General features: G+C 41.8%; 1 protein-coding gene across 5 annotated transcripts in view; it reads right to left on the reverse strand.

The window, feature by feature from the left end:
* The window catches only part of DIS3L2 (DIS3 like 3'-5' exoribonuclease 2), a 356,855-nt gene that overhangs the window by 288,992 nt on the left and 41,182 nt on the right, over nt 1–26,681 (reverse strand). For 4 of the 5 annotated variants that reach the window (XR_011467266.1, XR_011467267.1, XM_005906404.2 and 1 more), the window contains exons 2-5: nt 21,581–21,724; nt 20,905–21,062; nt 10,745–10,798; nt 5,539–5,640 (exon numbers count right to left, since the gene is read on the reverse strand). Coding sequence is in view for 3 of the 5 variants with exons in the window: in XM_005906404.2 (XP_005906466.2) it covers nt 5,539–5,640; nt 10,745–10,798; nt 20,905–21,062; nt 21,581–21,632 (366 nt within the window). In the remaining 2 variants the exon portion in view is untranslated. Of the gene's footprint in view, nt 1–5,538; nt 5,641–10,744; nt 10,799–20,904; nt 21,063–21,580; nt 21,725–26,681 lie in introns of those variants that run through there. The other variant, XM_070385160.1, reaches the window with a different exon arrangement.

Consider the following 26,681-nt stretch of genomic DNA (forward strand, 5'->3'; position numbering starts at 1 on the left):
CCAAAGAAATGGAACAAGTAAGGAACCCTGAGCCATCCTCCATACTTCAAATCTTCTGAAAGCCCAAGAGGGTCTACACATATACCCAGGCAGACAGACCCCATGTCACTGCCCTGACTCTACTTCAAGCAGCAACTCCAAGGGTAGGGTCCCCCTTGCCAGTCTAGATCTTTCTCTGTATCCATGCCAATCTCTGCTCAAAAGGATATCTGTTGGGGGCCGGCGTGAGGCACTCCACCCATGGCAAAGGTCATGAGGAAGGAGGCTCGACATCGCAAAGGCGGGATCGAGCCTCAGGAGTCCCCCTGGAAATCCTTGAGCATCTACCCCCACAACCAGACCCTGCCTACTTTACTACTTTGTGCTCTCCCCTACACCTCTGACTTTACGGGGGGCTGTCCCCCACCACCTCTTTCGGAGAAGGAGTTAACTTAGAGCTCCAGTTAATAATAATTCCTGGGCGTGATAGGAGTGTTTCAACCTACAAACTCCTCTGAAGGGTCTCTAGCCTGCCTGACAGGCTTGTCCGGCCACATGTGATTGTTCACAGCCTCCCAACCGTGAGAGGCACAAGATGCTTTAAACCTTCTAAAAACAGGTTCCTTAGAAAAGTTAGAAAACCATTAGTATAAGTATAGTGGGCTGATTAGAAATTGTATTGGTGAAGGGTTTTTCATTTGTTGAGCCACTGTTTGTTGCTAAGACTCCACATCCCCTGCCCTTACACATATTAATGAATATATAGAAGAAATAAGTATTAACCTTTGATATAAATCACATTAGACCTTAGGCTAAGTAAATTCTTTCCTTAACTAAAACCCACTACACCCTCACCCTATAGGAATGTAACTTTATCTGGGTGGCGTCTGTTTTAAGAATAATCACCCTTGGAGAAAAAAGTGTTCTGGTTGACTGACCACTGTCACAAGGAGAGGGTCATAAATTGTCAGCAGGCCCCCCTGGCCAGAAGATGATGTAACACCCCTAAGACCTCTGTATACATTTGTATGAAGCACCTGACTTTAATAAAAGTCAGGACTGCTGTCCCCACGTGACTTTTGTATAACATCTCAGTGTATAAAAACAGACTCTGGAAAATAAAGAATGGGGATCAGTTCCTCAAAATACTGGTCTCCCCATGTCGCTCTCTCTCTCACTCTGGCTGAGTCTCCATATGGAGCGCGGAACCTGCCATGCTTACTAATTATGCCTGGGCTTCTACGATCCGACAGGGGAGGCCTCAGTGTCTCCTCTCCTTCGGGAGAACGGAAGGACGCCTGCGGCCTACGTAAGTGGTGCAAACTTCTTGTCTTGAAGTTTTATTGGTCTCCCGCGTAAACCAAGCTACTCAGCCTCCTTTCTCCACTGAATTTTACTACTGAGCTATCCTCATTCTATTACTCTTTATATCTTTGATGAATATTTAAATAGTCGCCGACGCCGTCTCCCCTTCGAATACCCTGAATCAGCCAGGGCTGGACCCCAGCAGATATCATTAATAAAGGATCCAGCGTCCCAGGGGGAGGTCATGGCCCAGCCATAAGGTGTTAAGGTTCACATTTCTTCCCTCAGCTATCTTTCCGCCAATCAAGTCTCAGATCCTAGGTCCACAGAGTTCAGCCCCAGCTCCCTAACTTCTTCTTTCTTTTTCCCTGAGTCACATAGTATAGCCTTGTTACTCAGTGTGGTTCCAGAACCAGTAGCACCAATGTTGACTGGAGCCTTGCACAATTTGGGGCACCACTTCAGATCTACTGAATTAGAATCTGCATTTTAACAAAATCCCTGGGCTGAATCATTTGCAGCTTAGAGACAAGTACTGGCCTATAGGATTGGCCTCAATTCTAATGAGATAGTCTTGCATCTATCTTTATCTAACAGCTACTCTTAGCTTTGCTCTGCAAACCTCCTTCATGAATACCATTCCTTTCCAGACTCCCCTCTACCCATCTGCCTAGAAAGCATTCCCACACGGGGCAGTGACTGCCCTAATTCTTGATGAGCTGCCTGGCCTACCTTCCAGTAACTCTGAAGGCAGCCTCCCGGGCCAAGAGAGCTCCAAAGTTCCTCTTTCTGTGCTGATTCACAAGTCTTAGGCATTGGTAAGAAAATCATCAGAGGCTTTTCTACAATTAAGCTCTAGCACAATTTCTGGGGTCTCAGCCAATACCTAGCACCCAAGATTTAGGGACTTGGCCTCCTTTTCTTTTGACTTGAAAGATGCCACGGTCCACTCTAGTCTCTGCAATATTTCTCACTACAAGACTGCTATTAAAGAGATTAAGAGTGGACAACATAAAGGATAAACAAGGAGCACTAGCATTTTAAGAACTGCAAGCTTCCCTGGTGGCTCAGTGGTAAAGAGTCTGCCTGCAAGGCAGGAGATGCAGGTTCGATCCCTGGGTCAGGAAGATTCCCCTGGAGAAAGAAATGGCAACCCACTCCAGTATTTTTGCCTGAAGAATCCCATGGACAGAGGAGCCTGGTGGGCTACAATCCGTGGGGTCCCAAAAGAGTTGGACATGACTTAGCAACTAAACAACAGCAACTGTTAACTGAAAAGCAATTTTTATACTGTGCAAATACAACAGGAAGAACATTACAAATGACAGCTAAAAGGATTTCTAAAGATCCTGACTCTGCCCCTCTTCAGACTTGGCTTCTATGCTTAATCCTGAGAACAGATTTCACCAAACATCTTCCTCCTCCATGCTTAAGGGCTAAAGGTATATTGACTTCTTCCATGAAGCTTCCTCTTGCCAGCAAGAGGGCTGAAAAAGTCATCAAGCAAGGTAGATCAAAAAATGCCTCCCCAGATTCAAGCAGGTTATATGGACTATGAACACCTGAGTGTGTTGATACCATTTCACTTACACCTCTGCCCCTTGCACCCTCAGAATGCAGCAGCCTTTTCTCTAAACCAGGCAGAGTTGGAATTTAATCATCATGGTTCACACTCCACTTTATCAGGAGCAGAGTCCTCTCTCCAGGCTCTTTAGCTGACCTCTAAAGATCCTCCTGCTGACTTCTAAATGTTGGCTTTCCCCAAAACGCAGTATTCAGCTGCCTTCTCTGACTACACTCTCTAGGTGACCTCATTCACTATATGGCTGATGACTCCCAAATTGACATCTCGAGCTTCAAGCTTCTTCTTGAAGCTCCAGACTCATTTGTCCAAATATCTTACTTCATTCGTTGGTTTCTTCATTTTCAGGATTTTTTTTACAGCTTTATTGAGGTATAACTGACATCCAATAAACTACATATATTTAAAGTACACAAATTGATTGGTCTTAACATACACAATTATGAAACTATCCCATCATGAAAATGAACATGCCTATAGCCCCAAGTCTCTTTGGGGCCCCAAGGTAATCCATCTCTCCTGCTCCCACTTCAGGCAACCAATGATTTGCCTTTCGTCACTATAAATTAGTCTGCATTTTCTAGTCATATAAAGGAATCATTGAGCGTATACTGTCTAGCTTCTTTCACCCATCACAACTATTTTGAGATTCACCCATGTTAAATATTACATATATCAATCAATACCATTAGTTTTTGTTGTTTTTTTTTTTACCAGCGAAGTCATATTCCATTGAATGGATATAACAAAATTGGTTGACGTGCTTATGGACATTTGGGTGGTTTCCTCTTGCTGTATTACAACAACTGCAGGTGGTCCGCAGCAGTTTCCAATCTGTCTGGGGCTATCACTAAAAAAGCTGCTATGAACTTTCATATATAAATCTTTATATGAACAAATACCTTAATTCCTCTAAGGTAAATATCCAGGAATGGAACAGCTGGGAGACTTCATCTTTCTTGTTCCTTCTCTGGTTTACCTTTACTGTACAGCTGCCTGTTTGCTATAAAGCTATCTATAGAGCTCTCTAATGACCTCTAGAAATACTTCCTCTGGTTGGACCAGACTGTAATGTACTCTTCCTGTCATCTTAAACCTGGTCAACACTGTGCTAGATGATGCTTTCAAGAAAAGAGGAAATGACCTACATCAATCTATATTCCTAGGACCTGGAGCCAACCCCTAGTTGGCGCTTTCAAGGAATCAAGGAAGGAGACTGTGCACAACTGGCAGCAGCTAGGGATGGGAGTTCCCTGGAGGAGGGCACGGCAGCCCACTCCAGTATTCTCGCCTGCAGAACCCCATGGACAGAGGAGCCTGGCGGGCTACAGTCAAGGGGGTCGCAAAGCGTCGGACACAACTGAGCGACTAAGCACATCACAGCAGACGGATGAGAGCTGGGGGCAGGGTCGGGGGTAGATCTGGACTAGCATAATTCCCTCTCTGCACTTAACTAAAAACTCCATGAGAGCAACAACTATGTCCACCTTGATCATTACTAATGTCCATGCACCCTACAAATCCCTGACACGTAGGTCTTACTCAATTACTATAGCCCTATGAGATAACAAAAAAGAATTTAATTTATGCCTCAACAAAGCTCTGAGATAAGGTAGTACTTTCCACATTCCTGGAAAAATTAATAATAAAAACTTGAGCTGCTACCATGAGTCAAGAATTATTCTAAGATTTTTACATATATTCACATTTAATCCTATGACAAATCTAGGAAGTAGGTATGAAGTAGGTACTATGATTATTCCCAATCTATAGATGAGGCATTTGAAGCACAGAGAGGTTATATAACTCACCCAAGGTTATACAGGCAAGTGGCAAAGATGAGCTGCAAACCCAAGTAGCCTCACCTAAAAGCCCACTCTATGAAGCACTCTGCTTTAATACCTCTCACTGAAGAAGACACCAAAATCTCAGTGGCAATAAACTGAGACAAATAAAATAAAAGATGTGATATAAAGCATACTAGGAAGAAAAATTAATATTTAGATATACATTACCAGTTTTATACAATTAAAAAGAAACTGCTATGAATCATTCTAGTGCCTGACCCTTATTTAAAACAATAGTCAAAACGAAAGCAAATCTTCCTTTTCAATTGACAGACATAGATAGAAACTAAAACCCAGAATATTCTCATATTAAAAACATTTTCATCTGCTATCAAATCTCTGTTTTATAAAAATACACAGTCTATTTTTGCCTGCCAAGGGAAGCCCAACCACCAAACCGGACATCACAGAACTAGACATGTACTGCCTGGGTTTACAGGAAAGGCAACAGGGATGTGTGAAGACGGCCACCATCCCTATGGTCTTTTCTTTCCAGTTCTCCCAGGATTAAATGTTGGATAACAACACATTACCAGGTTTGAATGTCCCCTGCAAGCTTTTCTTCTACCTGAAAAATTACCAGAAATCAAGGCAAAGCATGTGAGAGGGCAGACAGATCACAGGGGCGGGAACAAGGAGAACTCAAATCATTAGGTGTGTGCCCATCCAATGAATCTACGTCCCAAGTGTCCTGTGGCCTGCTTCTGAGACAACGAAGGGCCTGAGGGGTCTGGGACTGCATCAGTTTATGCTGTCTCGCTGACGCACTATGGAATGCAAAAGGCCCTGAGAAGTCTCTAGTTTTAAGAGGAAAACTTAACTCACCTTCCACTGCTCCTCTGGAAGCAGCTTCACAACCACCAGATCCCCATTCAAGGCTCTATTACGAGCAACAACGCCATCAATAAAAATGTCTCGATCACCATCCTAGGTTGGAGAAAGGAATTTAAGAGTCAGCTTACCAAGGCTTAGAATCAAAAATAACTCCCTTGGCTTACAAACTGTAGACTCTACAATCTGCCCATTGACTTAACAGGAACACTGGTATTGCTATTTAGCCACAAACAGACCTAGAGAAGTTCAGTCTCTTTGGAACTAATAAAATTGGTGATAAACACATAAGAGCAGGTTAACATGATTCTTTAAAAAATCACCAAATAAGAGAAGATCTACTATAGGCAGGTCAAAAACAAAAATATATAAAGCAAAAAACTAGGATTGCATGCTTTCATAACCAAAATACGAAAGGAGTAAGTTGTCCTTTTTTGTTTTGAATAAAATAAAGCATGATGGTACCCGTTCTATACTGAATTTTTTTAAGCAAAGGGAAAGGTAAAAAGCAGACAGTTTGAAAGATAGAAGAAAATCAACATATAAAACCCTAAGTAAACCAACCACAAGCAGGGACAACAACCAGCTCCAGGATTTGGGCTCTCTACAAGGAAGCCGGCATATTCCCTGCCCTCCCCCCACCCCCGCCCCCGAAGAAAGCAGCAGAGAAAGCAAATCGTGGTTTGTTTTTTAACTGAAGTACAGTTGTAGTGTTGGTATCTTCCCTGGTGCCTCAGAGGTTAAAGCGTCTGCCCCCAATGCGGGAGACCCAGGTTTGATCCCTGGGTCGGGAAGATCCCCTGGAGAAGGAAATGGTAACTCACTCCAGTATTCTTGCCTGGAGAATCCCAGGGACGGAGAAGCATGGAAGGCTACAGTACATGGGGTCGCAAAGAGTTGGACACAACTGAGAGACTTCACTTACTTACTTACTTACTTAGAGTTGTAGTGTTAGCTTCAGGTATCCAGCATAGTGACTGAGTAATTTTTTCAGATTATATTCCATTAGAGGTTATTATAAGATATTGATTATATAATAATTCCCTGTAGTGTAGTGTAATGTTAGTCACTCAGTTGTGTCTGACTCTCTGCAACCCCGTGGACTGTAGCCTGCCAGGCTCCTCTGTCCATGGAATTCTCTTGGCAAGAATACTAGAGTGAGTTGCCATTTCCTTCTCTAATAATTCCCTGTGCTATATAGTAAATCCTTGTTGCTTACCTATTTTACCTACGGCAATTTGAAGAGCTCAGCTGAATCTCAAACAATCCAGATCTATGAGTAGACTGCATTACAACTCAGCTCATACTTGATTCATTCAGGAGTTTGCATCTATTACAGAATCTCTTATTTTAAAGATACTCACAGGCAGCTCAAAATTTAAAGTTTGAGTCAACCTCTTCTAACTACCTTTTAAAGCCGAAGAGTTCAGTCCTTTATTTGAATGCCATAAGACTTGCTCTACCCATCAGAAAGATTGGGCAGGGAGGAAGTGGTTAATGATCAATTTGTTAGAAATACAAAGGGATCTGGGGGTATTCTAACTAAGTATTTAGGAGGCTGGAGTTGGGAAGCAACCCAAGTATGCCATAATGATCAGAACATCCTCCATCGATACAACAGTTTCCTCTGGGCCAAACATAAATTCTACAGATACACAAAGAGTGCCTCTTGGTGATAAGTTGCACAAAAAAGCTGCACAGAACTTTTTGCAATATAGTTCTGAGCTGAAACTTTGAAACCTAAAAAGCCAGGTTTTGACATCCAGTCTATTTCTTCTCTTTATCTTATCCCCAAAGAGGATAAAAAAGCATCTCAATAACATCAGTTTATCTTGGTCTTTTGGAAAAAGACACATGATTTTATTCTAATTCTATATCTTACTTTCACTGAGAACAACAGGACACCAGCAGGTACACATAGACATGACTTCTGTATCTTGAGTTTGTCATAAGAAAATGAATATCAACTTTCTATCAGTAGAAATTATAATAAACCTAAAACATATTCTCCCAAAACAAAGTACTTTTTTTATACCTGACGATCAATTCACTGTTCCTGTTGACATATGTAGCAATTTTAACACAGAAAGTGACACTGTGTAAGTTCTCAGCTGTTTTCAGAGTCAACAAGAGTAAATTTCATCAAATCTAGTCTAATTTTGTTTCTCAAAAAGTTTCAGAATTTTAAAGTTATGAGGAACATTAGACAATATTTAGTCTACCCCTTCATTTTACAATTAAGCAAACTTTCTGTTTCTTATTGTCAGAGCAGAAACCACATCTCCTACCAATTCCTATCTCTATTCTCCCTGGTAAAGCAGAGGGCAGGTAATATTCAGGCCCTGATCTCATAGCCCACCTCCTAGCCTATCTAGGAGGCTAGGAGCATGTTTCCAGTTCATACAAGTTCACAGTTGACATGGACATGAGCTACATACACTCAGAAAGCTAGACCAGTGATGGGATTTACAGAGGCATGTAATTTACTGCCTCTATTATCTCCTCCTTCAACTGCCTTCTATAATGCTTCTAAAACCTGAAACTGACCAGAAAACCCACAAAACTGGAATGCAGGATTGTTCCAGTGTCCAAAACCAGACTATCTACAATCAGTTACAACTGGGCTTTTTTTTTTTTTTTAAGTATAACTGCTTTACAATGTTGTGTTAGTTTCTGCTATACAACAAAGTGAATCAGCCATAGGTATACATATATCCCCTCCCTCGTGGGCCACTCTTTCCCAACCCCACCCCCCACCCCAGGTCATCACAGAGCACCAAGCTAAGCTCCCTATGCTAGGTTCTTAATTACTTAGAGGTGAGTCATTTAGCACTTTTTCCCTCCCTCTGAGACAATTTTATTACTCCATCAATAGCCAGATAAGAGAATAAAAGAGGTATAGAAATAAGCCAGTGTTAATATCACAACTTTATAAAAAATTCTAAGTAGGACATGCCAGGAACACAATTTCAAGTAGAACAACTTGAGCTCTTGAAACATCAATGACTTCTCTTTAACAAGCCAGATTAAACAGGGGCAGCAGGTCACTTGCAAATTTAAATCACATGAATTTAACTTAAGGGACCCTAAGTAGGCCCGCACTTCAGAGAACCCCTGCCCTGGCCCTCTTCTGACCACATCCCTCCTCATCAGGTAAGGAGTTTTCAAGGCCAGATGAATCGTAATCAGCCCCAAGCCCACTTCCAGGGCATATATGAGCATCTTCCCCAGGTCTGTCTTCCCAAACACACACCTCAGGCGGCTAACAGGTGGGTATCTCTAAGGGGGATGGGGAGATCTTGGACATGTGGGGTGAGATGCCCACCTAGAGGGCAAGGGCTGTCACTGAATGGGGGGAGGAGGCAGGAAGCAGCAAAGAGGCAACACGGAGCCAGGACTGGGAAGGGAAGAGGGGCAGGCCAGAAGGTGGACCCTCTCCATGCAGCCACCTTTCAGCATGGAGCTCCAAGTAGTCTGAGAACTCTACGTTTGAACCCAAGTTCAAGTACATGGAGGTATATTTAACAAGGAACATATTTCACTTAACAGTTTGTTTGTCTGGTGTATTACTTTTACGTATTTAATATAAGGTATTCATGCCTCCACTTGTACTTTGGTCCTAGGCCATACATTCATCAGGAACCGGCCTCACAGGGGACTAACTTACAGAAATTCAATACTGTGTACTCAGGAGAGAGAGAAAGCAGGCAGTGAAGTTTTCAAAATGCTGTATGTAGTTTCACTTATCGTTCAAATCAAAGAGAGCAAACGTCAGTATGCAGGGAGATGGGTGATTTGAAACCAGGTACGTCTCAGGGCCAACTCCTTACTGCACAGGTGTGATTCTCATGCTTAAAAATCCATGTTTTTCACACACTGGGGCCCCTCATACAATTGAGCTCCTCCAACTGGTGTGCCAATGAAGAAACAATCCTTCTTTCAAATGCAGAGAAAATGCTGGTTATGCTAGATTTCTGAAAAATGGTTAATCTATCTCCAACACTGCATATTCCTAAGAGGTTTTCATGGGTAATTTTTATCAATCTTGACTATGAATTTACCTTATGAGCAAACTCTGAAATCTAACACCCATGTAACTCTGCTTCCACTGCATGATGGAACAGCTCCCACAGCTAAGCTACTACCTCAAAGCTGACACTCAATTCTCTCATCTAAGTACCACGGTCAGTACATACATACCATGTTCTGTCACGGGAATAGAAGATGACTACGAGAGCACAAGGTCACATGGGATACTGCTTATCTAACCCAGTGTAAGACCTAAACTTCAGGTACAAACATGAATCCTTAGCTTCTGGACACGGGCAAGGGAAAAAAGGACTAAACTGAGCTTTGGAATAGGTCTTTGGTTACTGAAAACGACAACAATAATAATACCTATGGAGTATACCACTGAACTTGTATGCTCGTTAAATGTGTCATTTCTCAAAATGAAATGCAATAACCGAAATATATGTATTCCATTTCTTCAAGTAGAAGCCAAAGTTTCTTCCTATAATCTCTTCCACTGTGAAAAACCTACTTCTATGGCTATACTATTTATGGCATCCTGGAAAAGATAAGTCAAGAATTTAAGAATACTGCTCTCCCAGCTTTGCACAATCAAGCCTTACCCAGAGACCTGCTGCTAATTAGATGTCAGAGTGAACTTCCTTTAATCAGAGACAGCAGGTTCAAATGAGTCATGAATTAAGAAAACATATAAAGACTTAGCAGTAAAGAGCCTTGTACCAAGTCCTATCACCTGTGGAAAAGTGAAGTGAGAAACTCTAACCAAAAAAAAAAAAAAGCATCACACATTATTTTTGGACATATCTGAAGATTAGCTCATGCAGTAGATTGAAAGTAGATAGCATGTTTGTTTAAGAAAGATTAAATTTAAACCAGTGGAAACACCCATAAATCCTTTAAGAAGTGGTGGCTGTCTGTGAGGGTTCAGCTGAGCCTTGCAGCCAGTAACAAATGCCATCCCTTTCATTTGAAGTGTGATTTTTAAGACTGGCAGAAGGGGCTGTCAACCCAAGGCAAATGCTGTTTATTTAAATTTGAAACAAATCCTTGCCCATCTTCAATTCTGTTTCACTACTCTTTTTTTAGTTAGAATATATGATTTCAGTTTCATAGCACATCTAAAAAATTAAACGTGACATTAGGTTTATTATAAAGTTATTGAACTTACCGGGGAAGGAATGAAGGCTTCATGAAACTTCTTTGGATTAATTCTCAAAACACCCTTTAAAATAAAAAAATAAAATAAAGTCTGTGAAAATTTAACTAGTTACACGCTTAGGATTTTTCCATACATACGTTATTATTCAATAAAAAAGTTAAAATTAATTAAACAGTTCGATCTAGGAAACAAGTTAGATGTATGAGAACTATTCATTGAATGCATAAAATGATTCACATTGATGTCTATACCACAGAGTTCCATCAAACACTGAGAGCTCACACTGGCACCTTGCAGTGAACGGGCAGAGGTGAGAAGCAACAGAGCTTGGCGTGGAATGGGAAAGTGGCAGCTACTGGGGTTTTCTGTGCCCCTATATGCTAGTCTTCAAGTGTAAAGAACAAGGTTACCTGGAGATTAGGCATCACTATACAACGCCCTTTTTTTAATTCTACAGGGCCTTCCCACAACTGCTTGTTTCTGTGACAATTTTCAAAGCGATACAGGTTGACTTCCAAGTTGAATAGTGAGTCTCAAGATACTGGATGTATATTTTTTACTCTGGGCCCCTCTGCAGAGCTGAATGAGTCAATAATTCAAATTGGTCCAGAACCAGCTCTTAATGTAAATGGGAATCCTGGCTCCAACAGCCAGGCCACCCAGTCTGCCTTCAATTTCATGTTATTCCAGCACCAAATCAGGGTCTGCTTCTGTTTATGCTCAGAGGTGCAGGTAGGGGCTGTCTTCAATAGCAGTTCAGTATTTTAGGCCCTTGCAGGAAGCTGTAACCCTCCCCACTTACAGCTGCACTGGAAGGCCACTGGAACACATGATGGAGGCAGTTATTTTCCTAAGAGTTAGGCTCAAAGGGAGTCTTGAGAAAGTGTTTTAAATAACATTTCTCCCCTAAAATATTGAAAGACTCAAAGATACACAATTAAAAAATAGGTGAGGGCATAAAATAAAGCAGAAAGTAATTCTTTCTTTCACTGGTACACCATGTTTAAATTACAAATTTCCATGTAACAGTTTATACTACTATTAAATCCCACATAGACTACTACAAACCCTCATTCAGCCCTTAATTCAATAATTATTTATTGAATTCTGATTACATGCAAGATCCTCAAACAATGTGGAAGAGACAATGAGAACCAAGCTCAGTCCTTATTTATAGAGTAAAACATGAAGAAAGCTGCAAGTGAGGGGACAGCTTACTTTTAGTTGGGGATACTAAGCAAGGCTCCAGAGATGGTGTCCGATTTGGTCCTTGATGGAGGAGCAAAATTTGAAGATAAGTCAGAAGAGAAATATAGGCAAGACTGATTAGGAGGGGACTTCTCTGATGGCCCAGTGGTTAAGAGTCCCTCCTGCCAAGGCAGGGAACATGGGTAGGATCCCACATGCCAGGGGCAACTAAGCCCGTGTGCCACAAGTACTGAGCCAGTGCTCTAGAGCCCAAGAGCTGCAACCACTGAGCCTGTGCTGCAACTACTCAAGACTGAGCACTCTAGAGTCTGTGCTCTGCAGCAAGAGAAGCCACCACCACGCGAAGTCCACGCACAACAACTAGAGAAAGCCTGCACACAGCAACAAAGATACACTGCGGCCAAAAGTAAATAAATGAAAAAAATTTTAAATATATGTATTTTTAAAAAGAGTGATTAACAGGACAAACACTTTTCTACCACCATGCTGTATCAGGGTAAGAGACAGAGGGACTGGGAAGTGAGGCAGGGAAAGCCCCCAGAGGCCTGTCCCTTCTTATAAATGTCATTACAACTTCACTTTTAGGACAGCTGTTTCTTGTTGGGGGAGGGAGGAAAAAGCTTATTACATTTATCCTATATATTCATCCACTCACTCAACAAATATTTCCTTATTTACTGACAGCTAGCATGCCAGACACTTTGCTAGGTGATGAGGACACAATGGAAAGAGGGTCTCTACCCTCAGAGCTTACTGTTTAGTGAGGGGAAATAAACACTCCAAATAAATAAAAGTAAACTCGTTGATTTTTTAAAATTCATTTTCTGACCCAAGTTTCTTTTTTTTTTTTTTTTCCAGTAAATAGTTAGTACATGAAAAAGCATAGAGCTAAGAATACCTTCTGCTTTGAAAGTTCCTTTACGTATAGAGCACTCAGAGATGCCATGACTGGGTTCAGGGGAAAGAAACAGGTTTGCTCAGGTCTGTATCTTGGCCTGATTTTGTGTGTGTGTGATTTTTTTTTAATTGAGATATAGTTGATGTGCAACATTGTATAAGTTGCAGGTGTACAAGGTAGTGATTTACAATTTTTAAAGGTTATATACTCCATTCACAGTTATTATAAAATACCTCAGCTCTATTTAAAAGAACAAATATTATAAGGACCTAAAAGATTTGTTTATTTGGTTGTGCTAGGTCTTAGTTGCGCCACGCAGGATCTTTAGTTGTGGCATGTGGGATCCAGTTTCCCAACCAGGGATCGAACGCAGGCCCCTCTGCATTGGGACCTCGAAGTCCTAGTCACTGGACCACCAGGGAAGTCCCAAGATTCTATTCTTGTCTATCCTAAACTTCCTGATACATAAAAGTGTACAAGCAGGGACAGAAGCCTGTTTCGAGAAAAGCATTTGCAATTCGACTGGAGCAGACTTTACGAACTGCACCTCAGGAACACAGCGCCCTGTGAGTGACCACACTAAGAAACAAGAATCTCTAGCAGAGTCCAGAGAGGACCTCAGTCATCCCCACAGCCTGACAGAAGACGCTGTCAGCAAAGCATGTCAAGAAATGGCCTTGTAACTGAAAGAGACGTCTAGCAGACGCCTTGTCTTACTCACTGCCTCGTAAGTCTAGAACTTCCATTTCCACCTTTTTATGACCATTGCCTAATTTGCCCCAAACCCTCACCCCTCATTTCCCCCCCAAACCCTCTCCTAGGCCTGGGATGTGTGGCTCCTACATCCTCCATCTCTTTGCTGAAGGCTCTGGTGCCTCCTGGCCTCCATGGAAACCACGGAAACACTTCCCTTCAAGTCCTCTCAGAAGGAGCCGCTTTTCTCTCCTATCCCATACAGCTCAAGGACCAGAGGAGAAAAACTTTCCCCCCTTGCTTCCCCACTGCAACTTTAAAAGTATCCTTTTTTTGCCCAGTCTCTCTCAAGATCCCCAGAATCCTTAGCAGTTCATTCATTGGCTCCTGCTCCAGCACCTTGGTGCTGTCATCTTCAGATCTTCTGGTCAGATCCCTGATTTACTAATGCTCTGCCTCTTAGCTCACTCTCTTCCCCTCACTATGTTTATTTCCTTCCTCAGCTACCGAGTTGCCATGGCTTGTCATTATCTATCACCCCTGCAAACCCTGAGCCAAGGGTCCTTCTCCTCTTATAGTCAGCTAATGAAACCTCACTCTCAGTTGACTCCAACTACCTGCCTGAGTCTCCATGCCTACACCCAAGGAGCTGAACATTACTGTAGAAAAATACCATATAGCTGGGCTAATGAGTCTAACTTGGCAATAACAAACATGTTTTATTTGGCTTACAGGATGTTTGAAAATGCTTAAAACTGAGGAATTTCACACATAAATATGTATTTCCAGATTTTCATGAAAAATCAGCCACATGGCAGCAACCACCTGAATTGAATAACAGATGCTTCTCTTACAGCAATGAAAACAATCGCAAATAACACTTATACTGGCTTATTACATGTCACACTGTTTTAAGGGCTTTATGTCTAACAACTAATTTAACCCTCAAAACAACCCTATGAGGTAGGTACCATTACCCTCTTTTTATAAAATGAGAAAATGGGGGCACTGAGACGTGCCTCAGAAAACTAAGATCCTGGCATCCGGTCCCATCACTTCATGGCAAATAGATGGGGAAATGACTGAAACAGTGAGAGACTTTATTTTTGGGGGGCGGGGGGGCGGGCTCCAAAATCACTGCAGATGGTGAGTGCAGCCATGAAATTAAAAGGTGTTTACTCCTTGGAAGAAAAGCTATGACCAACCTAGACAGCATATTCAAAAGCAGAGACATTACTTTGCCAACAAAGGTCCATCTAGTCAAAGCTATGGTTTTTTCCTGTAGTCCTGTATGGATGTGAGAGTTGGGCCATAAAGAAAGGTGAGCACTGAAGAATTGATGCTTTTGAACTGTCGTGTTGGAGAAGACTCTTGAGAGCCCCTTGGACAGCAAGATCAAACCAGTCAATCCTAATGGAAATCAACTCTGAATATACATTGGAAGGACTGATGCTGAAGCTCCAATACTTTGGCCACCTGATATTAAGAACTGACTCATTGGAAAAGACCCTGATGCTGGAAAAGATGGAAGGCAGGAGGAGAAGGAGACAGAGGATGAGATGGTCGGATGGCATCACCGACTCGATGGACATGAGTTTGAGCAAGCTCTGGGAGCTGGTGAAGAACAGGGAAGCCTGGCGTGCTGCAATTCATGGAGTCGCAAAGAGTGGGACATGACTGAGTGACTGAACTGAACTGAGAGGTGCCCGCTTGCACACCACATTCAAGCCCAAGCAGTCTGGTTCTAGAGTCCTTGGTCTTAACTACTGCAGACTTCCTCTCCATTTGCCACAGCCACCACCAGACCCCTCTTCACTCGTTTGTGCCATCTGTCCCCTTCTCCCAAAAAACCAGTACCACATTCCAACCCTCAGTCTACCCTATTTTGGTGAATGGCATCATCATCCATCCAGCGGCTCAACTCAAACACTGCGGAGTCATCCATTATGACTCCTTTGCCTCACCCTCCACAATTCACCCATCAACAGGTCATACCAGCACTAGCTCCACGTCCACCCACTTCTCTCCAACTTCACTGCCACCACCCATGTTCACATCGCCATATTTTCTTGCTTGGTGTAGAGTGATAGCCTTTTACGTGATCTCCCAGCTTCTACTCTATTCATCTCACAATTGCCAGAGAGTTGTTTTAAAAGCATAAAATAGACCATGTCCTTCCCCTGCTTATTACTCTTCCATGACTCCCCATCAGTTGTTTAAACAAAATCCAACCCTCCAACACAGCCTAGAGAACCTACATGGACTGGCAGCCACCTAACTCTCCCATTCATTCCCAACATAATCCCCTTTGCTCAGTATATTCAACAGGCCTTCTTCTAAGTCCTCAAAAATACTAGGCCTTTTTCCATTTGCCATACTTAAAAAAAAAAAAAAGAATAAAGGCATTTATTGATTTATGTGTTTATAAAATCCAAGATTATGTGGCTTCAAGTGAGGATAAAATGACAGCTCAAGATTAGGTTTGTTTCTACTTTCCAATCTGTTCCCTTGTATAGGTTCATTTTTTTAATTTAATGTATATATTTTACTGGTGTATAGTTGACTTACAATGTTTCAAGTACACAGCAAGGTGATTCAGTTATACATCTGCACATATATTATTTTTGAAATTATTTTCCTTTATGGGTTATTACAAGATATTGACTATCATTCCCTATGCTATACAGTAAACCTTTATTGCTCGTTGCATATCTTTTTGTTTTAATTAGAAATCTAGCATTCTATTCATACTAAGTCAAACAAACAGAATAGAAATGTCATAATTTTTTGTTAGGCAAAAACTGATTAAGTTTTCTAAAATATATATAGTATACATATTATTTATATGTACATGCTATACAAAAGCTTTTGTATTAAACCTGATAAAGTCTTGAGAAAGAAGATCAAAAAAAAAAAAAAATGAAGAGACAGAGAAATTGGAAAATGTAAACTAAATGAAATAGGAGCACTGAATATGAAATAGAAAAAGTGAAACAAACTGATAAAAGTAAAAAATCATCATATAGTCCAGCTGTTTTTAACATGGCTGCTCACAGAAACATATCTGGAGCTCTAGTGAAAACAAAGCAATACCTGCACATTTGTATTTTTCAAAAACTTCCAAGATAATTCTGATATGCATCTGGATTTTTAAAAATGATTACAGGTTTTTCCATTAAATGGCAGTTTCTGTGATACAGAGTTCTATTATTTTTTCTGTTGACCAATCATGATACAATGGTATTAAGTGAGTAATAGTTACATAATCACAATAGTAAAAGATGTTTATCAGTTTTCACAATCACCACTTGCCATTCTTCTACTAACTTATATCACTGCCTATAATGTTCTTTTCCTAGTTCTCCAAATGTCTGGTTCAATCTCACCCTTCAGATCTCAACTCAAGTCACTTCCTCAAAGAGGCCTAACCTCCCTATGTAGAGTAGCACCCCATAGTTATTCTCTCTCATTATTCTTGCTTTCTAATAAGCACACAACACAGACTGTAATTTTCTCTTTATTTCTTCAGTTGTTTTTGCCTGTCTCCCCCAGTGAATTGCCTATTTTGCTCACTGGTATATGCTTGGCACTTAGCAGGTGGTCAAGAAACACTTGTTAAAGCTTATTAATTCATGTCTGCAGAGTTGAAGTTCTCCCACCACACCAGTATTAATGTCATGCATATCATCTGTTCCTTCTAAATGACTGGGCAGTCCACTATAACCCACTAATCACTGCAGATGGTGACTGCAGCCATGAAATTTAAAGACGCTTACTCCTTGGAAGAAAAGTTATGACCAACCTAGATAGCATATTCAAAAGCAGAGACATTACTTTGCCAACTAAAGGTCCATCTAGTCAAGGCTATGGTTTTTCCTGTGGTCATGTATGGGTGTGAGAGTTGGACTGTGAAGAAGGCTAAGCGCTGAAGAATTGATGCTTTTGAACTGCGGTGTTGGAGAAGACTCTTGAAGAGTCCCTTGGACTGCAAGGAGATCCAACCAGTCCATTCTGAAAGAGATCAGCCCTGGGATTTCTTTGGAAGGAATGATGCTAAAGCTGAAACTCCAGTACTTTGGCCACCTCATGCAAAGAGTTGACTCATCGGAAAAGACTCTGATGCTGGGAGGGATTGGGGGCAGGAGGAGAAGGGGACAACAGAGGATGAGATGGCTGGATGGCATCACTGACTCGATGGACGTGAGTCTGAGTGAACTCCGGGAGTTGGTGATGGACCAGGAGGCCTGGCGTGCTGCGATTCATGGGGTCGCAATCAGACACGAATGAGCAAGTGAACTGAACTGAACTGATTCTTCTCTTTAACTCACATCTAAATGTTCTCTAGCTGATTTTCCCTCTTAATAAATGGTGAATGTCCTAGAGACAGGACATCCTGTCCTGTCTTCCTGGACAAGGATTTCTTTCAGGGTCTAATAACAACTTTACACCAACATTTTAGCCTAGGAGAAACTTGACTTCATGCCTCAGGCAGCTCTGGGGGCTCAGCCTGAACCATCTTTTGCCAAAGAACCACCTAGGAATATGAAACAAACCAATTTTACCATCTTTATACCCATGTCACTTTGGTCATCACCCAAAACCGGAACTCCTTCCAGGCTGCTCTATCCCAGACTCTCATTTTCCCCAATACATCACATAATAACTTCCAAATACTGTACCTATGGAGAGAAAAAGGACATATGTTCTTCAACACGAAAACTCATTTTCCAAAAAAAAATTTCAAAACTACATGTACATGACCATCTGTTGTTGCCGGTCAGTTCAAACACAGGAAAGAGATTTCTTTGGTCACTGTGGACTTCTCTTCACCACACGTGACAAAACAATGAACGCACTGAAAATAAAATAATTATTCTACTCTATTAAAAAATATCTGTCTTTCAATAAAATTTTCTTTAGATGGGGAAAAGACAAAGGATGTCACGATATACTTAAGCCTGCATACAAAAGTTAACGAACACTTACATCTAATTAAGATGTAGCATTAAGATTTGAAGGCCACAGCATTCAAGTATCTTTCCTTGACTAGCTTTTTACCTTACCCATCAGGGCCTGCACAGATGGACTGTTTCTCTGCCTATGAAACCCTTATTTACAGTGTTGTATATTTTACAAGGTGACCTCATATCTGGAACCCATTCTTTTCCCATCTGCAGAGAACAACTGCTCTCATCTGTGGAGGGGATACTCTGGCTGCAGAGTCCCATGATGTCACAGGCCAGGAGGAATCACTTACAAACTCCTGGGAACCAGAGTTGTTATATTGATCAGCTTTTTGTTTTAATATTAGCAAAGAGTTGTTTCAAAAGCAAAAATTAATATGAGGGAGCAAAAATAATACCATTGCAGAATATTTCCCTCAGCCTATCTCTATGGATTTTATAAATGATTTTTCCTCCAAGTCATAACAACTGAGGGTCTGCTCACTCTTCTTCCAAGACTATACCTTGATCCTTTATTCAGTTAGTAAATAAATATTCATTCGATATAAATGTATTAAGCATCGATCAAATGCCAGTCATTGGGCCTATCTGTGGGAATAAGACATGACCCTGACCACAGGGAAGTGAACAATCTGTTTGAGGAAACTCAAATGCCAAGAAATGATAATAAGTTTAGAATAAAGGGTAAACAAAAAGGTTGGCTTCAGGAAAAGTGGTAATGACCAATTCTGGTTGGAGACTTAAGTAAAGCTTCACAGAGGAGGTAACATTTAGGTAAGGTCAAGCATGATTATATCAAGATAGTGGGAGAGAGCATTCCCAGCATCAGGAACAGCGTGTACAGAGAGTCACAGGGCAATCAAAGAGCAGAGTCTTTATTGGGGACGTTTCGAAGATCAGAGTGAATGGAGCAGAGCGTACCTGGAAGAGAAGGGCAGGAGATAAGACTTGGAAAAGCACAACAGGTCCTCATACATGGAACAAGACGAGGGCCAAGACACTTGCAGAGGAATGGAGTGCAGTGTGTGCGCTGAACGATAAACAGCAAATAAATGGATTAATGAATGAACAAATGTCCAGCTAAAGCTTTAACTTTCCTGAGAGGCTTTATCAAAGAAACCAAGGGATGCTTAAAAAAAAAACAAAAAAAACCAATGGTACCTCTGAAATCATAAAAAGCAACTAATTTGTTAAAAATAATTTTTCATTCAAAGTCTATATTAAGCGTATGTACTGGACCACAGGTAAATACAAAAGGTGATAAAAAAGGAAAAGAAAATAAGAGGATCTGTTAATTGGCTGGATCTCCAGCCCCAAATACAAATAGAGAAGCCGGACACTCAGAATGAGAGAAATGGAACACAGTCAACATCTTCAAGTGAGCCAAGTAACACATGGCAATGTTTGTATACTAACCTAAGAATTTTATAAAACAGACTCAATTCAAAGGATATGTGGCCTCGCCTGCCTGTTCATCTCATTACCGACTACCTGCCTCAGATTTCACACTTAAAAAGACCTGAGCTGTCCTGCTCCATACTGTTTCACAGTTCCCGGCTTCATTAGAGTCACGCCCTCTCCTTATCTCCCTCCCACACACACGTCACTCATTTAATACAGTCATCCTTCACTATTCACCGCAGGGGTCACCTGCTACAGCTTCCCAGTTTCCCCAAACATTCTCCCATACACCCTGGTCATACTGTTATCTGAGCACTTACCCTTTATCTTCAAATCATCTGTCCACAAAAATGTCTGCTCCACGACGGGGCCACAGGCTCAATGTACAGAAAGGCAGCCTCACCCACCTTCATCTTGGAAGCACCTATGCGGTGTGCTCCTATACAACGGCTCCTGGCTCACAGTGCATACCCCAGCGTTTGCCGAGCCAAACTGCTGAACTAGCTTGTAAAAATATTTAGCAAACTATAAAGCTCTCAACAAATACTGTCTGCTGCTGTTAACTGTTTCCTCTTCGACCTTATTCCCTGCAGTCAGCGTCCATGTGCTCCAGGCAAACTGACCTACAATGTGTCTTACAGCCACACCCTATATCCCACTCTCTCTCAGGAGCTCACACTGGTCCCCAAGAGAAGCGCCTTCTCTTCACTTAACTGCACCAGTCCACGGCCTGGCTCTAATATACCCCTTCCAATAAAGCACTCCTAGACAACCCTTACGGAAGTCATGGCTCCCTCCTCTCAAATCTCAGAGCACTCTGTGATGGCCTTGTGACACTTCTCACCTCTAGTTACTCTGGAGGTCCAAGAAGTGGAAAGCCCTGAGCCTGTGATGGCATCATTTCTTTCATGCACACAGCACAGAAAAATAAACAGTTTCATGAATAATTGATTACTTCTGATTCCATATATTCAAGGAATAGCCTTCTAGTATATTTTAAGCACCTGGATAAGTGTTCCTCTCTTCAGGCCTTCTGAAACATCCTCCTTGGACATGTAGGTTTCAAATATGCTCTTTTTCTTCCCTCGTGTGGTCTTGCTCTTTGACTTTTTGTCACCTGGCGAAGCACCAACACCATGTGGGCCAACCAAAGAGGACACACCTAGAAACATGAGGCAGCAATCAACTTTTTCTTCAAACATCTCTGTATTTTTAAAACTGGGGATATTTTACCTTTAAAAAAAAAAATTAAAGACCAAAAAAAGAATAAAATCCCCTGATAATGATTTAAAATAGTCATAAAAAGGAAAACTGAGTAAGAAAACATGAATAAAATGTACACAGATGAGACCTGAATTTTAAATCAGCACCACAATATACATGGAACAGAAAACAAGTAATGGGTTCAGTATGCTTTGCTGTTTATAGACACAAACTTTTAAAAATAGGAATTACTAAAAGATCATCACTTTTCTAGAGGAAATCAAACAGCTGTACTCAATATAACAATATATTAAGACAACAAGAAACCACACAATTCTAAAGTAAATAACCTACAGGAGAATATTTAAGAGATCACCAAAAGAATTATAGTCCCTCTTTAGTCCTAAGACCTGCCCTGTGCCTCCATTCCAGTTTTATTTCCAGTTGCTAGAGTAGACTCCATTTTCCGTGTGCTACCTCTGGGGGTCCCCAGGGGCCGGAGGTTCACCCGGTAGTCAGGATGGCTCATTACTGGTTCCAAGGTCACCTCTTCTCTCCAGATCCCGCAGGGCCTCCACTGCTCTGAATTCTTCCCGCCTTGAGCAGCTCAAGTGTCACTAGCTGAAACCAAAAAGAGACAGGTGACTGAGAAACAGTTAACCTGAAGCCTCCTCTGTGCTCTAGGAAATGTAGGACTTGGATGGCAAAGGCAACATGGTATCCCCCCCCTGGATCCCGGTGTCAGTTTCTGGTCGGCAGTTAGTCAAGCACACCATCTGTCCTGAGCTGCTTTTCAAAGCGTTCAACCTCATGGGTATCACAGCCTGCTTGTTTGGACCACTTCTACTAAAAACCTCCACAAATAGGGTAATGGGGTGAAAATTAAGGAATTCTGAGGTCCTGTTCAGCTAGTAAAATGCACAAGAGCAGGAGGGAATATGGTTTTGAAGATGGTATAAAGATCTAGAATCTAAAGGCTATCATGAAATAAGTACTAAACTAGGGCTCAAGAGATGCAGTATTTACTAAATTTAACGTTAGACAAACGATGTTCTTCTGTGAAATCAAATAAATCAATTTCTTAGAGTTCAGCAACATAACCTAACTTACTGCCACAACCAGATGTCCAAAACTATGCATGGATGATTCACTAGCTTTCAAAAAAAAAAAATGAAATATTGTAGTTAGACATCTACTTCCCTTCTCTTACCTGCCATCACTTCAAACCAGTCCTCTGATTAGAAGCTCAGGTGGCTACTCCTAAGGAATACAAGCAGCTGCCTGGCTCAGCAGACTGGAATGTGGGGCCCTGCAGCCAGCACCCCCAACCCCAGCCTTCCACCTGGATACTGAACATGTCATCACAACATTGTCTACTCTCTGCTGGCCACCGGCCCAGGCTTCAAGCCTATACTTGCAAATTTCCAAAATCCGGGTGGGCAGCCTGCTTACCAATAAAATGGATCAAGATGTCATTCTGAACACTAGCTTCCATTTCTGCTAAATTTCCCACACATATCCTTCACCAAAATGATGTCATTCTTCTTTAAGTCGAAATCAATACTAACTCAGGAAACAAGCAACAGAGACCAAGAGTAACAAACCACTCAGTGTACATGTACCACTCAGATACATGAAGAGAATCAGAGATAAAGTCGAAAAGTTTCAAGAAGGGAGAGAAACAGATGGTCTGAGACAAGCACCAAGGCAGAGGGAATGGCACCTTCCAGAGTCCAGGCTGTCCCATTGGCTTTATTCAGAAATGTGCTCACCCACTCCTTCATTCAACAACTGTTTCCACAAGGCACTATGCTAGGCACAAGGAGGGATACAAAAGTTAAGGAGACTTAAAAATCATATTAAAATAACAAGTAATACAGGTGGGGAGTGATAAGCACTTTATTTTCTTAAAGTATGGGTATATGTATGTATGATGGAAGAAGAGTACCTCCAGGTCCAGAAATCCGAGAGAGCGCCAGGAAAGATTTTAAGAGCTGAGAATGTGAGAAATGCATGCTGCTGCAAAAGCGGGGGGGAAATACGGACACGCAAACAGAAAAACACACGGAGCTTCTTGCAACGTTAATTCCATTTGGACAGAGTCCAGCCTATATGAAGGGAGGCAGTGGCAAGGAAAACAAAACAAGTTGGAAGGTCTAGAAAACCAGCCCTATTTTCAAAGGCAGTAGGGAAGTTTCTGAAGCGTGAATGAACGGAAGAGAAGAACAACAGATCAAAGTTGTGTTTCAAGAAAGATTAACCTGGCAGAGCAATGAGAGTCATCTGGAGTCCAGAGAGACTGGCTGCAGCTGCACCTTAGGAAAGAACCAGAACAGACTGGTAAGAGGACAGGAAGGCCTGAACTAGAGCTGCAGCTGTAGACATGGAAACAAAGAGACTGTGAACATGGCCTTACACAGGCCAGCCTAGCACCACTTGGCAACCAGGCGTATCTGAAAGAGAGCAAGGAGGTGGCAGTTGGGTGAGATTTCAAGTAAGGAGACTGGGAGATATAAACGACGTGAAGTATTACATCCCTCTATGTGGCACTACATACCTCTATTTATACTCTACACATGGAACTACACACTTCTACCTCAAAAACTTGAAAACTGGAGCATCACTTAGAGAGATAAATTAGCCTGCCATTTGCACAAAGACGGTATGCCAAAGTTTTCTAGAATGGAAGAGACTGCCCCAAAAGGGTAAGCTGATACAGAAGAGGGCCTAGGACAAAATCTGGGTTAGGGCAACTCTTAGGAAATGCAAAGAGGAAGAAGAAGTAGAAAACATAGTAAAAGCTATGTAAAAGAAGCTAGTAAAGATATAGTGGGGAAAAAACCAGTATAGTCTGATGACAAGAAAACAAGAGAAAAATAACTTTCAAAGGAAGACAGGTTCATGACCAGGGTTTGCACCAGGGTACGAAAACAAATGGTAGCCTTAGGGTGGGGCGAGGGGTTGGAGCAAGCTGCAAGCAGAAGAAAGACAATTCAAAAACAAGAGATAGAATTGAAAATGGGGTACTTCCTATCAAGTCTAGATGTAGGCAAGAGGTCAAAATTCAAGGGAGGTACTGCCAGTCCAGTGAGATGGAGGTACAGAGATCTCAACTCAAAAGTCCACAGGCAAGCTGCCTTTGTAACTTTTTTCCACAGCAAATATCTCAGTTGGTGTGATATGCACCTAACTTTTCTCTCTAGCTCAGGAAGATATGAAATGTTTGGTTGGGTTCATTACTGTAAACCCCACTGGCTCCCATAGTATCCAGGACAGAACAGGTGCCCAATAATCATTCCTTAAATGACTGGACGAGTTTTGTTTTCATGAACAAGCAGTGAGAACACCAAGCAAAACAGGGTCATTCAGGGAAACCATGCTAAAAACAAGTCAGCAAAGAATGGGAAAAACCAGGAAAGCCCATTGGCAAGAATAAGCCAGACCGGCTAAGCAGAGCAGAGAGTCAAAGTCTGCTTTTGGGTTTCAAAGTACTGAAAGCAGATGGAAAGATTCCGAAAATATAAGACACTGAGCAGCAGGTGGACAAACAAGCACTCTTCCCTTCCCAGTGATACGACCGTGAAGCCCATTACCCCTGCAGAAGACCTGCATGCTCCTATCCTGAAAGCACAAGCACACTGCAAGCACAGGTTACTCTCTGATCCTCACCAGCTTCCAGAACACATGCCACCGATACACCGCCCAACCGCCCACCAGCTCCTAGAGAGGGTGTTTTGCCATGGAAATAGCTACACATTCTGAAAAGTTGGGCTGGGATGAGGATGAACACGCAGTACTGGGCAAGAGTGCTACATGGTACAAAAAAGTAGGAATGAGGAAGCAAAAGCACTAGACTTGAGAAAGTGAAAATGAAGAAAGCATTTGGGTGAAAGAAGTGATGGCTTAAGACCCAATGTTCAATACAGAGTAAGTGCTCAAAATTTTGAATAAATGAAGACTATCTGGGACAAAAACCAGGTTAAAATGAATATATACTAGAGAGAAATATGAGTAGCAGGACCAGGACTAGGGAGAGGCAAGCAAGGTATGTAGGATACAATATTCATAAAGGCAAAGTCACACAAGTGCCAACTCCATGCTTGCAGGACTCCGAGAGGAAGTGCCTCCTGAAGTGTTTGTGCCCGGAGTATCGCACCTGCCTTAGCCCTGCGTCTCCATCAGCCTTATGAGTAGCAAGAACAGAAGAAAGTTATGAATCTGGGTAGTGAAGGAAAGAAACTCAAGGAGATAAAGTCATGAGAGGTTTAAAGAAAGAAAGGTTGAGCCTATTCAGAAGCTAAGATGGAGCCAATGGAAAGCGAGAGATCATAAAAACACATGAAGAGGATATAATTCAAGGAATAAAGAAAAAAAGAGATAGGATTATAATAAGCATCACATTTAAAAATAGAAAATTAACATTACAAATAATTAGGAAACACGTAAAATAATTAAGGCCTTCCCTGGTAGCTTAGCTGGTAAAGAATCCACCTGCAATGCAGGAGACCCCAGTTCAGTTTCTGGGTCAGGAAGATCCAATGGAGAAGGGATAGGCTACCCACTCCAGTATTCTTGGGCTTCCCTGGTGGCTCAGCTGGTAAAGAATCTGCCTGCAAGGCGGGAGACCTGGGTTTGATCCCTGGGTTGGGAAGATCCCCTGGAGAAGGGAAAGGCTGCCCACTCTAGTATTCTGCCCTGGAGAATTCCGTAGACTATATAGTCCATGTGACCCGCAACGAGTCGGGACACAGCTGAGAGACTTTCACTTTCACTAAAATAGTTAAGTAATGCTAAAACACTACTTAATATTATTTTTTATAAATAGCCAGTAAATCCCTCCTTCATAACATATTCTGAACTAAGATTTAAATAAAATATAAATGTTTAAAAATGAGTCAGAGAAACACAGAGAAGGCAGGGAGAAGAATCTCCCAGGATGGCTGAATGAAGAGTCTGACAAATATTATATACCCCCAACAATAAATATGGACAAAATCATCAAAACCAACCATTTTAAGGGTCTAGATGCTAACCAAAGGCTACAACAAATTGAGAAGTGTTTATTCAAGAAAATCTACTGAATCTCAGTAACAACAGTGAGAATGTGTGGTGGTTTAGGCTGGAGCTCCCACCATCCTACACCTACTCCCAGTTCCTTGACGTGGAAGTCCTACTAAGGCAGCAAGCCCATGGCCATAGGAACTAAATTTGTTTAGAGCAGAACAAGAAGAATTCCATGTCCACGGGCATTTTCAAAATCAATAGTGATTCAAGGTGCAAAAAAACAGGGAAGGCCAATATCACAGCTAGTCTGAGATTGCAATACTAGTTAGGGCAAGTACCAGACCAATAGACTAACCAAAAATTTAACAGGGAGAATCAGGCAACAAGACAACCAATGGGTGCCTTGTTAAGAATCTACTTTTTCCTCCTATGTGCAGGAAAGACTGTAAACATGCAGGAGAGAAATGAGTGGGCCCTAGAGCGCTCATCCCTGGATGAATGTGAGCCTTGCAAATACAGAAAGCAAAAGCCAGGGCACAGCCATATAATGCCTCAATTTTGAATACATTTCCCA

The sequence above is a fragment of the Bos mutus genome, chromosome 2, assembly GCF_027580195.1.
Source record: "Bos mutus isolate GX-2022 chromosome 2, NWIPB_WYAK_1.1, whole genome shotgun sequence".
Classification (NCBI taxonomy): Eukaryota; Metazoa; Chordata; class Mammalia; order Artiodactyla; family Bovidae; genus Bos; species Bos mutus.